Source organism: Balaenoptera physalus, assembly GCF_965194825.1.
Source record: "Balaenoptera physalus genome assembly, chromosome: 5".
NCBI lineage: Eukaryota > Metazoa > Chordata > Mammalia > Artiodactyla > Balaenopteridae > Balaenoptera > Balaenoptera physalus.
In genome coordinates this window covers 147,698,956-147,711,075 of record NC_138884.1, presented here as the reverse complement: position 1 = coordinate 147,711,075, position 12,120 = coordinate 147,698,956, and the positions used below count along the sequence as shown (strand labels likewise).

The 12,120-nt window shown below is 57.4% G+C and overlaps 1 protein-coding gene across 4 annotated transcripts in view; it reads left to right on the top strand.

The window, feature by feature from the left end:
- ACOX3 (acyl-CoA oxidase 3, pristanoyl) overlaps positions 1-7,551 on the top strand; it is a 47,608-nt gene extending 40,057 nt beyond the window's left edge. For 2 of the 4 annotated variants that reach the window (XM_082464362.1, XM_082464360.1), the window contains 3 exons: positions 967-1,034; positions 3,388-3,474; positions 6,807-7,551. In XM_082464362.1, coding sequence (XP_082320488.1) covers positions 967-1,034; positions 3,388-3,474; positions 6,807-6,926 — 275 coding nt within the window. In that variant the 3' untranslated portion in view covers positions 6,927-7,551. The remainder of the gene's footprint in view (positions 1-966; positions 1,035-3,387; positions 3,475-6,806) is intronic. The other 2 variants (XM_082464363.1, XM_082464361.1) reach the window with 2 other exon arrangements.
- Positions 7,552-12,120: the final 4,569 nt, after the last annotated feature.

The window sequence follows — 12,120 nt, the reverse complement described above, 5'->3', positions numbered from 1 at the left end:
TGAGCCCGGGCTGCTGGGGCAGCACCCCAGGAATGCCCAGACCGGGGATCCGGGAGGGCTTCCTGGAGGCGGTGATGAATGGCCTGATTCCTGGAAGACTGGTGGGAAGGGGGTAAATCTGAGTTTCTCAACCTTCGTTTTCATTATTATCCCCCAAGGAGCCCTTTTAGACGTTTTCTCCTAACCACCCCCATGACGTGTTAACACGACAGCTATTCTGTGTATCTGTTCCCGTTCTGTGTGTACATCTGGGCTGTGTGAGGAGTAGATTTTTTCCCCTCCCCCTTGCCAAGAACCCATGTTTTCCCTCTTGGGGCTGGTGCTGCCCCTGGGAGGTGATGCCCGAGGGCTCCCGGGTGGAGGGAGCAGCGGGGTGTGGCGCGAGGACCCCACCCACTCTGAGTGAGCGGGCGCCATTCTCTGCGGCAAAAGTCAGACAAAAGCCAGTCCCGCAGCAAAATCGGGGCCACCTCTTTAGGCCTGTTGGATGGCACGGCACAGCCCGCCGCAGTGTAGGAGGTGAGGCGGAGGAGCTGGGTCTCGTGCCCAGCCCCTGGTGGCTACAGACGCCCACATGCCCGCAGGTGCAGCTGTGTGCCCGCAGCCCCTGTCGGCCCCCAGCCCAGCCTTCTGCCACCGCCCACGCTGCGCTCTGCCTGCCGCCCGCCCTGCCCCGCAGGTCTCCCCCCAGCCCCCCAAGGCCGCCCTTCCTGGGCTTCCACCTCCCCAGCTCCCGGCTCTGACCCCCAGCACAGGCTCAGTGAGCTGGCGGGAAGGGGGACACAGGAACCCAGCCCTGGCCGGTGCCGTTCTGTGAAGGGGTCGCAGTGGGGCTCGGGCAGCAGTAGCGAGGCATTTTCACACAGAATGGGCTATTTTGGAAAGCTGTTTCAGCATGTTTGCAATTTGTGGGTAATTTGGGAGTTAGGGTAGCAGACCCCAGAGTAACCAGTGCTCTGCTTACAGGTGGCTACTTTTCTGGTGAACAAGCAGGTAAAATGGTAGAGAACGCCATCCTGGCCCTGTGTGCCCAGGTGAGTTGAAATCGCCTTATATCCTTATACGTTTTCCATATTACACGCGATCACCTGTATATTAACGTTCACTGACCTTAGCTTCCCACTCGTTTGTGTGTGTGTGCAACCGTTAGCACAGCCGGGAAACTTACAGAGAACGTGCTTATGTCAGAAATTTCAGGAAGCGTCACTTTCAGGGACCGTCGTAGAATCTGTACACGTTCAGCTCGCTCTAATGATATTTTTTACAGCGAAATCGATAATTCTCTCCAGCATTTCAAGTTAGCCTCCAATTTTAGTTCGTTTCATGGTATTTTCCTTTTTTATTGCATCCTTCTACTTTTGTCGCCCAGAAAAGTCAGATGGCCCCAGCCCCACGTCACGCTCTGGCGGCGCTCTGTCCACTGGAGCTTTCTGCGGGGGTGGACGTGTTCTGGGGTGGCGCTGTCCCATACCATCACCACTGGCCACCTGGGGCTGTTGGCAGTAGAATGGCGGCTGGTGTGACCAAGGATTTTTAGTTTTCTTTAATTTTTTTTTTTAAACAAATTTATTTATATTTTATTTATTTATTTTTGGCTGTGTTGGGTCTTCGTTGCTGCATGCGGGCTTTCTCTAGTTGCGGCGAGAGGGGGCTACTCTTCGTTGCAGTGCACGGGCTTCTCATTGCAGTGGCTTCTCTTGTTGCGGAGCACGGGCTCTAGGCATGCGGGCTTCAGGAGTTGCGGCACATGGGCTCAGCAGTTGTGGCTCATGGGTTCTAGAGCGCAGGCTCGGTAGTTGCGGTGCACGGGCTTAGTTGCTCCGTGGCATGTGGGATCTTCCTGGACCAGGGATCGAACCCGTGATCCCTGCATTGGCAGGCAGATTCTTAACCACTGCACCACCAGGGAAGTCCAGTTTTCTTTAATTTTAACGAAACAGTCACGTGTGTCGTGGCTGCCGTATCGGGCGGTGCAGTTAGAGGCATTTCTCTACTTTCGATGGTAAGACATGAACCAAAGTCCCCAGCATTTTGCCCAGTGTCTCACACGACGGGCGACAGGCCGCTCCGTTTCTCCCCTTTCAGGGCTTTCAAATTGATGTAGTTCCAGGTGATGGCTCTGTGGTTGGCATTAAGGCTCTCCCCGGGTTTGTTTCCTAAGTGCCCGTCTCTCCCCACATTGGCTCTGGGTAAGGGTGTCTCTGTGATCGTGCTGCGTACACAGGCCACGTTTACTTAAACAGGAGGAGGTTTTCCTTCGTGTGTTCCACAGGTGGTGAGTTGCCATTATAAAAAGTACAGCCATCGTTCTCCTTGCTCTCAAACGTGACACTTACACCACGGAGCCGGTGGCTGGCGGTCCTGGACCACAATGCAGCCCGAGCCGCCTGGCAGATCCAGGCTCGTCCTGACTCGGGGAGGCCGGGGTCGGCCGGGCGGAGGGCGCCAGCTCCTTCCCTGGTCCAGCCATTCCCTTGTGCATCGTCTGTGGGTCTGTCCACACCATCGCAGCAGTGGTGAGCGTGAGACAGAGACCCTGCGGCCCACGAAGCCGGGCTCTTTCCTGTGGGCCCCTTACATTAAACGATGGCCGACCCCGGTCGAGACCAGGACCCTGCTCTGCTGACGTCTCCCGCTGCAGCGGGGCAGGCTCGTCTCCCCTCACCCACCGTGGTGCCGAGGGTGTGCGGGGGCCGCGGGGCAGCATGTGAACCACGAAGCGGGCTGCGTCTCCTCTGTTCTTGTGACTCTTTGCTCAACAGTTGCTGTAATACATTGTTGAAGTCGCCTCCGTTCCAGCATTCTCTTCAGTTCAGCCACGGCATTTCATAGTTATTTTAAGAAAACTATTTTTTGCATTTCAAGAAAATTCTTGGGAGTCTTCTCATATAAATTCCACTTGTCATATTGAAGAATAATTTGTATAATGGGACGGGAGGGTAATAAAACTACTGGGAACCGAAGAGCGTTGGAATGATGGCTTTTCCAGGTGCTCATAAATGCTTTTTCTCTTACATTTTTTTCCGGACATATTTTCCTCTGTTGGAACAGTAATTGCCCAGATGAGTCAGGGTTCAGAGACAAACCTCTGAAGACAGTTGCCAATTAATGAGCTACAGAATCGTCAGTTTTACGAGCGGTCCGTACCTTGTTGAAAAAAAATAGAACACTGGAAGTCTTGAGTGGATAGCAACATGGTGAAAATATTCAGACACACACTCAGGGAACCTAAAATCCAGGCCAATGAAAAGATAAGGCTTTAGTAATCGAGCCGCATGCGCCTGCCTGCTGGAGTTACCGTTGCTAGTGGGTTGTAGGCTCTGTTGCTCGGTGGTCGCCATGGAGATGCCGGGAGTTGCCAAGTGTACGGACTTTGTTTTCCCACAGCTGAAAGATGATTCTGTTGCCCTGGTGGATGTGATCGCCCCTCCTGACTTCATCCTGGACTCACCGATCGGCAGAGCTGACGGCGAGGTAAAGGGCAGCCCGCTCCCGTGGCGCTTGGGGGCACTGCACTCGGGACCCCAAGCCGGGGGCTCTCTGGGGCCTGATGGCGGTCGTTGCAGAGCCTGAGATGATGGCGTGGCTCGGGAGTCTCTGGTCACACGTGGGCAGCAGGGAGGGAGTGGCTGGGAGAAGTGGGTGTGGTCATGGGCGGGTTAGCCGTCCCCCAGCCCGCCCTCCTCCGAGAAAGGGGATGGCACTGCCGCCCTCTTGGGCCGTGATGCCGAGGTCAGCCCGAGCCTGTGCGAAGCTCGGGGCCCTGCAGCTGTCTCGCTCTCTTCACGGTCTCCTGGGAGCCTCTCCACTCCCGGGTCTTCTGACCGTCTCACAGCACTAGCTCATAACCCCTCACCCTTCTCCCTGTGCTTCCCCGGCAGCCCGCACGTGGCTCCCAAGCTCCTCTCTTCCCCCTCCTCCCCACGCTCCACAATGATGGCTTAGAAAGCAGACCTTGTCAGACAGCTGCTGTGATGGAGCCCTGCACCTGCACATGCCCCACACCTGAAATGGCACCCAAATCCCTTCCTGTGTCCCCAGCCCACGCGGCCTGACCTCTGCCCGGTTCTCCAAGGTCATTTCACACCGCGCCCCTCCCACCCTCTGGACTGAAGTCTCACTGTCCTCCTGTTCCTCAGTCGTACTGGGCTCATTCCCACCCCAGGGCCTTTGCACCTGTGTTCCTGTTGCCAGAGCACTTCTGTTCATTCTAAGTGGAATGCCGCCTCTTCAGAGAGGTCTTCTCCGGCCTCCAGCTGAAGTGCCACCCCCAAGAGTGGCCCCACTTTGTCCTGCTGTGGGACCCTCACAGTGCCCACAGGTACCCCTACCTGACCTCCTCCACCACGTGGAGGTGCCCGTGCCGGACGACACCCACGGGTCTGCTCGATGCCGCCCACTACCACAGGTGGTTGTCCCTGTGTTTCCATGGAGACGTGGCATTTCAAAGTGTTGAGGTCCCGTGCTGGGGTTCCAGGGCTGTCGTGTTCTTTCTGCCGAGACTTCTGCTGACCCAGGAGACTGAACGTAGGGTGCTAGGAACCCTCCGTCTGTCCCCAGGGGACACTGCAATCAGTCTGGGGGGGCCGGCGCCTGGACCTCTGACCAGCCCAAGCCACACCTGGGGTTGGGACAGGAGTACCAGGCACTGGGGTGGGCAGTTCGGACGAGTCCCCCATCGAATTCAGGACGGCGAGGACCGTGCATCTGTGGAGGGCCTGCTGTCCTCTGGCTGCGCAGCTGGGCGGGGCATCCCCGCTCACTGTGTGTGTTACCACGTCCACTTCGCCAGGGAGAAACCCAGCCTCCGGAGGGGCCGGGCGGGTTGTAGCGGAGCCAGGATTGGGGCCGAGATGGACTGTCTGGAGGGAAGGCAGGAGAGGGTGAACCTCGCTCTTGGCTAGGGCCCCAGCGGGAGCACGAGGAGGACGTGCCCACAAGGCCACAGGAGAGGGGAGGGAAGGCAGGAGAGGGTGAACCTCGCTCTTGGCCAGGGCCCCAGCGGGAGCACGAGGAGGACGTGCTCACAAGGCCACAGGAGAGGGGCCGGCCTCTGCGACACGGGGCTCCCAGCAGCAGGCAGCACACACGGGAGCATTAGCCCCGAACAGGTGGCGCCCGGCGGCCCTGACTCACGGGCGGGCGGCGGAGGAGTAGGGGAGGGCCATCCCATCCCGTCCTGTCCTGTCCCGAGACAGGGGCCCCGGGTTCCACGCTGACACCAGAGCCAGCCCGAGGCTTCACCCAACAGGGTGCCTTACACAGCACGTGTTCCTGCTGGTGTAAGGGCTGAGGTTTGAACTAGGTGCTCCTGGGTAAGAAATTCATTTTATTTTTAATGTCAGGCATTACTTTTTATAAATTTATTTATTTACTTATTTTTGGCTGCGTTGGGTCTCCGTTGCTGCACGTGGGCTTTCTCTAGTTGCGGCGAGCGGGGGCTATTCTTCGTTGAGGTGCTTGGGCTTCTCATTGAAGTGGCTTCTCTTGTTGCGGAGCACAGGCCCTAGGTGCGCGGGCTTCAGTAGTTGTGGTGTGCGGGCTTCAGAAGTTGTGGCGCACGGGCTGTAGAGCGCAGGCTCAGTAGTTGTGGAGCACGGGCTCAGTAGTTGTGGCTCGCAGGCTCTAGAGCGCAGGCTCAGTTGTGGCAAATGGGCTTCAGTAGTTGTGGCACGTGGGCTCAGTAGTTGTGGCTCACAGGCTCTAGAGCGCAGGCTCAGTTGTAGCACACGGGCTTCAGTAGTTGTGGTGCGTGGGCTCAGTAGTTGTGGCTTGCAGGCTCTAGAGCATGGGCTCAGTAGTTTTGACACACACAGGCTTCAGTAGTTGTGGTGCACAGGCTCAGTAGTTGCGGCACACGGACTCTAGAGTGCAGGCTCAGTAGTTGTGGTGCACGGGCTTAGTTGCTCCGTGGCGTGTGGGATCTTCCTGGACCAGGGCTCGAACCCATGTCCCCTGCATTGGCAGGCCGATTCCTAACCACTGTGCCACCAGGCAAGTCCCAGAAATTCATTTTAGATGAACAAGCACAGCTGTAGGAGGTTGAGATCATCGGTAAGTGAAGCATAATGCTCCAGGCCTCGGATTGATGACCTGTGGAGACAAAGCCTGTCTCTGTGTCTCCCTGGGAGCCAAGAATAGCAGAACCTGGGCGGAATTGCTGAGTGTGTTTAGCAGGTGCAGGGGAGGGTGGCTTCTTAAAAGTAACATTTGTCAACATCAGCCAGATACAAAACTGGCCCCTTCCCTGTCTCCACGGACCTCAGCCTGGACGCTGGCCGTGCTGGGAGCAGGGAGGTGTCAGGCGGCTGCCTGCCACGCTCGGGACCTTCCTCTAAGATAACAACTGAGAGCAGTTCCGCCTGGGGGGCCCTGAGGCGACGGCTAGCTGGCCCAGTCGGCACAGTCTGACGGGGCAGGCAGAGAGGGGGCAGTGCGTGCCCAGGCCCTGTGGCCCAGGGGACAAGCCGTCATCCTGCTGCTTGGCTGCACCGCTGCCGGCCAGCCAGCAGCCACGTGGGTGTGAGAGAAATGTCAACTTGCAGAATCCACCTTCCACGAGAACTTCCAAAGCAAAGGGCAAGCAGGATGTCTTCATCATTAAGTGCACATTATGGTCCTTTATAGTTGCATTTTCACAATTGTTCTCTACTGACAAAGACTGGTTTACGTAAATTAAAGTTAAATCATCTTAAAATGTTTCCATGAAGTGACAGGAGAGAACTTCCTGGGTTTTCACAGTTGCATTGGCACACTCAAAATCTTTCTTATTACATACGTGTGTGTTCTGTATGTATTTTTTGCAGCTCTATAAAAACCTCTGGAGCGCTGTGCTTCAGGAGAGCAAGGTGCTAGAGAGGGCATCGTGGTGGTCGGAATTCTCTGCCAACAAGCCCGTCATAGGAAGTTTGAAATCAAAGCTGTAGTCGCACTGGCTAACTACGATGAAGCCGTGAAGACATGGACCTCGAGTTCAAGTTCCGGAGGCCCCAGAGGTGACTGCCGCTCTCCGAACCCACAGCTCTGCCCTTGCCCGGCTGCTCGTCCTGTCGAGCCCGAGGCGGGACTCGCTCATCCTGGCCTGCCCCCCACCCCGAGTCTCAGCAGGATGGGTAAAGCCTGAAGGGCAGGGCTGATTTGGGTCCATCCTGATTTGCTGGGTGAAAAGAAAACCTGTAAGATCATTTCTTCCTGATGGACTGAGCACTTTTTGATAATTAGAGCTTTGTACGTTCTATTTTCATATGCTAATTATGAAACTGGCCGCTGGTAATTCGCGTTAGGCAATATTCTGCCTTCATCTGAGATTTCTTACAAGGCTCTGCTTCAGTAAGCCCTATACGATGCCAGTCTGATTCTTTGTTCACTCTGGTTTGACTTTCTCACGTAATTAAATTATAACCTTACTAATTTGCACCATGGACCACCCGAATGACATAGTTGAAGATTTTGAAGGAAAAGAAAATCAGTTTTATTACTTTGTTGTGTGGAACTGGAAGCTTCCATCAAAGAAATGTTTCCAAAGGAAAAAAAAATGCATAATGATTTGAACGTCTGGTCATCCTTAAGTTCTGACCTCCCAGTTGTGTACTTTGTCACTTTGTTACGTGAATCGGTTTGTTCCTACAGGCAATGGAACAACCATTGCTGCCTGGCTCCGCTGGGGGGGCGTTTGCTCCGCGGTCCTGAGCGCCCTGATGGGGTGGTGGGGGGAGACAGATGGAAGAGGTTGATGGGCGTCTCCACCTGTCACTCAAGTGTCCCAGGTCAGGACGATGGCTGGTGGGTGGGCTCTCACGCCACACCCCGTCTCCGTTCCCCCTGGCCTCTGGGGCAGGGGAGGGGCCGTCCTGTGGCCGTAGGAAGAGGCTGAGATGGAGGATGGAGGCTGGCCAGGTGCAGCCCCCCCACCTCCTGCGTGTGCCCGGGACCGGCTCTGCCGTTGGCCTCCAGCCCTCTTGCCTGGGCGGAGGGTCTTGTCTGAGGACCAGGGACCAGTGGGGCCACAGGAGGAGCTTCAGGTGGCTCCAGGCTGGCCCTTCTCTGCAAATACTGGGCTGCACAGAAGCCTGCCCTCCGGGGGAGTCCTGGTCACGTGGTCTTTGTCTGTGAGCGCCCTCAACACCTGGCTGTCGAGGGCCAGGGGCCCCACGGACGATCTGCTCTGTCCCAGGGCTGACCACGTGGCGTCCCAACCCCGGCTCCCTCCGTCCTTCCTTGGCGTGTCCCCCTTCCCTGACCGACCAATGGCCTCTGTGTGGACACGGATGTGGTGTTGGCAGCGGACTCCCTTCCCACCTGGTATCTGAGCAGGGGGGCCTGTCCCTTGCCCTGCTGAGCTGTCACTCGTCTGCCAGAAGGAATTATGTGACATGCTGCCATTACCACGTGAGTAGCCCAATTCCCTGGACAGCACAGCACTGACTGGCTTGTAGTCAGTCTTCCCATTGGTCTGGAAGCTCTTTGAGGTCAGGGACCAGGTCTGAATCACCTGTTTCCAGTTCCCAGCTCGAGGCCACATACACGGGAAGTGCTTGGCAAGTGCTGGAGGGAGGCGTGGATGCGTGGATGGGTGGTGGCATGGGTGGATTGATGGGTGGATGGATGGGCGGGTGGATGGATGAACGAATGAGTGAATGAGTTGCATGAAAAAACTCACAAATGAATGAGTGAAGAAACGAATGAATGAATGAGTAAAAGAATGATTTGGGTGGATTTAGATGCTGCTGAAGGAAGAAGGACCATTTTGGCCCCAGTGCCCAGCGATGGCAGGTACTGCTGTGGTCCCAATCACTCCATCAAGTGGGGCTGCTTGCCTTCTTGTGTGAGATTCGGGCCTTCCTGTCTCCATCCTGGGCTTGTGCTGTTGCTTTGAGCCCATGCTGACCCCTGCCCACCTTTCCAGCTCCAGTACTGGCTGCAGCTTCTGGTCAGCTCCATTCCAAGGCAGTAGCCAGGGGTCTCTACCCTGGGTGGGGCTGCCTCCCCTCTAGATCCCCGGGACCAGGGATGGTCTCCTAGCTCTGCCCCTCACAGGGCGCCACCAGTGAGGTGCTCCGTGGAGGGAGAGGTGAGCAGAGGGGTGGACACGTCCTTCACAATGAAGACCAATGGCATCCCGTCTACAGCAGGCAGGATGTGTGGACCGCCGTGAAAATAATGCTGGAGTACAGTGTGACCAGACAGAGCCCACCAGCCAGCGAAAAATCCATTTTTCATCTTGCAATATCATTGCAGTTGATATTCTTTAAAAATCATCACAAGGAAAAAAAAGCCAAAGCCACTGCTCCCCTCCAGCCCTATTAAATGAACAAATGCTATTTCCAGAGCTACTCACTTGCCCGTCTCAGTAACCAAGCGTTTTTTTAACGAGTGTATTTCTACTCCTATGTAGAAAATCATGTATCAAATGACAGAATGCTGGATAAAGGCTTTGTGAACACGAACTCGACTTGGCCAGGGAAGCAGCAGTGGTCATGCTCAGGCTTGGTCATTCGGCGAGCGGATGCTGACCTTCCACGAGAACTTACAGGAAGGGAAAAGCAGAAGGGAGGTCCAGGTGGGAAGAGCAAGCCCAGGGAAGGAGCATCCTCGGCATCTTCTGAACTGGGGGAGCTCAGCAGGGAGGACTTGGAGTCCGGGGGTTTCCCTTGTGACCACAGTGCTACGGCACCTTGGACTTGATGTCCTTCTTCCCCACAGTAATGACCACACAAGATGTTATGGCTGAACTGTGTCCCCCAAATCCATATGCCAAAGTCCTACCCCCAGCACCTCAGAATGTGACTGTACTTGAAGACGGGCCTCTCAAGAGGCGATTAAGGTAAAATGAGGTCATACACATGGTCCTGATCCAGTAAGACTAGTGTCCTTACGAGAAGCAGGGATCAGCACACAGACACACACAGAGGGATAACCGCGTGAGGACCCAGGGAGAAGACGGCCGTCCACAAGCCAGGGAGAGAGGCCTCAGAAGAAATCAGCCCTGCCCACGCCTTGATCTTGGACTTCCAGCCTCCAGGGCTGTGAGGAAATCAGTTTCTGTGGCTCAGAAGCCCAAGCAAGGAAATGCACAGGACCCATTCCCGTATGATCTCTGCGAGCCCAGCCAGGGGCCAGAAGATTCCACCTGTTGCAGCGGGTGGCCCGGTGGCTGGTCCAGGGCTCCTCTGACAGCGGGCACTCTGCACCCAGAGTGGGCAGATTTCAACCTGTGTTTCCGGTGCCCAGAGGGAAAAGGCTAAGGGGACAGGGACTAAGTGTGTGTTTCCGGGGAAATCGTGGGCATGTGGGCGCTGGCTGGCGTGGGACATTGAAAGGGAAGCCAGGAGGAGACGTGTGCAGGGCTGGCCTGGGGACCGGTGTCCAGGTGGCACCTCACAGCCGGCGTTCCCCTGCCTGCCCTTCTCTTCCACCAGCCCCGGGGGTGGTGGCCACAGCGAGGAAGTGGGCTCTCGGGTCAGGCAGCCCACACTCAGGGGCTGGGATGCAGACTCAGGTTCCCCGGCTCCAGAGCGCACTGGCCTGCCACTGGGGAGAAACTGCAGGCCGTGTACATCTGATGCCAGAGGTAGGGATCGTCCCCATTTTCCAGGTGAGGACACTGCTGCTCGAGAGCTCAAGTGACCAGCCTGCAGTCCCAAGTGCTTCCACCGTCCCTCGGGGCGGGGCTCCCGGGCTGGGGGCTGCAGCCCCTCCAGGGCTAACTTTGTGAGTCCAAAGGTGGCAGCAGAACCGTCGTGCGCTAAGAATAGTGTGGAAGAGGAAACCGGCTGCCTTGCGTTCTGTCCAGGTGGTCTGTGGTGAAATCGTCCTTCCAGAAGGTTCCTTCGTCCATAGCAGGGGCCTCAGGACCAGTGTGCTGGTTCTGTCTGGAGCGCTGGGTGGGCGGGTGTTCAGAGTCACACTGGTGACCATGTTAGGAGTGGAAAGCAGAGGGGTTTGGGATGATTGATCCTCCCCAGGATGGCGAGGAACCACGGGCATCCGGCCGGTCCCCAGGGCGTGCTCGCAGCCTGAGGTCGGGAGAGCCGCACATGAGGAGCCCAGGTCTGGGGCCAGGCAAACATCCTCCCGGAGAGGGTGGGCATTTCCAGGAAGACGCCCTGCTCCCAGGGATGCCCTCGGGGAGGCGGGAGGCCTGGGGGCCTGGTGGCGCCTCTGCAGGACCCTCACCTCTCCGTCTGCAGCCACGATGACGGTGACAGCTCTGCTGACGGTGCCTGACCCACCCCTGCCTGGCTGGCCCGCAGGCGCCAGAGGCAGCAGAGACAACACTGCTCAGAAAGCGGTGACACCGGCCCAGCCAGGGGGACACAAGAGCCCTTTGTGGGGACGGGAGGGAAGAAGGTGCGGGCATCCTGCCCAGCTGCTGGCCTCAGACGGTGTCTGGTCTGTGTTTGCACGACGTCTTCCTACAGCCAGGCTGGAGAAGCACCCCCGCAGTCCGGTCACCAGGAAGAGGTTTCCTTTCCTTGCTCTGCTCCAGGACCACAGTGGTTTCAACAAATCTCAGCCTTAGACCAGGTCCCACGCTTCCCTGAAGCAACCTGGAAAACTCCAGGGTGATGGGCTCCGAGAGGCATGAGCGGGGCCGGGGCAGCCATAGGCACCTCACCCGCCAGCCCCCGCCCCCATCATCCACCCAACCCCGCCCCCACCTCCACCTCCACCCAGCCCCGCCCCCATCATCCACCCAGCCCCGCCCCCGCCTCCATCCAGGCCCTCCCCGTCATCCACCCAGCCCCGCCCCCACCTCCATCCAGCCCCTCCCCAACATCCACCCAGCCCCGCCCCTTGCACCACCGAGCATTTATTTAACAAACACCCACTAAGTGTTTGCTGTGTGCTGGTCTCTGAGCAGGTGAGGAAGTGGAGGTGCTCCGTGGTCACCGTGCTTGGAACTGCCCAGCAGGGGGCTGGCCGCTGTAGTGCTCTTTGCTGCGGCTCCGCATCTCCGCTGACTGGCTCTTGGGTGCTGTGGGGACAAAGTCTGGGGCGCAGAGTGTGCACCCAAGCAGTGGGCGTGGAGGAGATGCAGCACATCTGCCACCGGCTCGGTCGCCTGGCACTTCCAAATCTAGCAGAGCCACACACAGCCCTTGACCCGGGGCGGCCAGG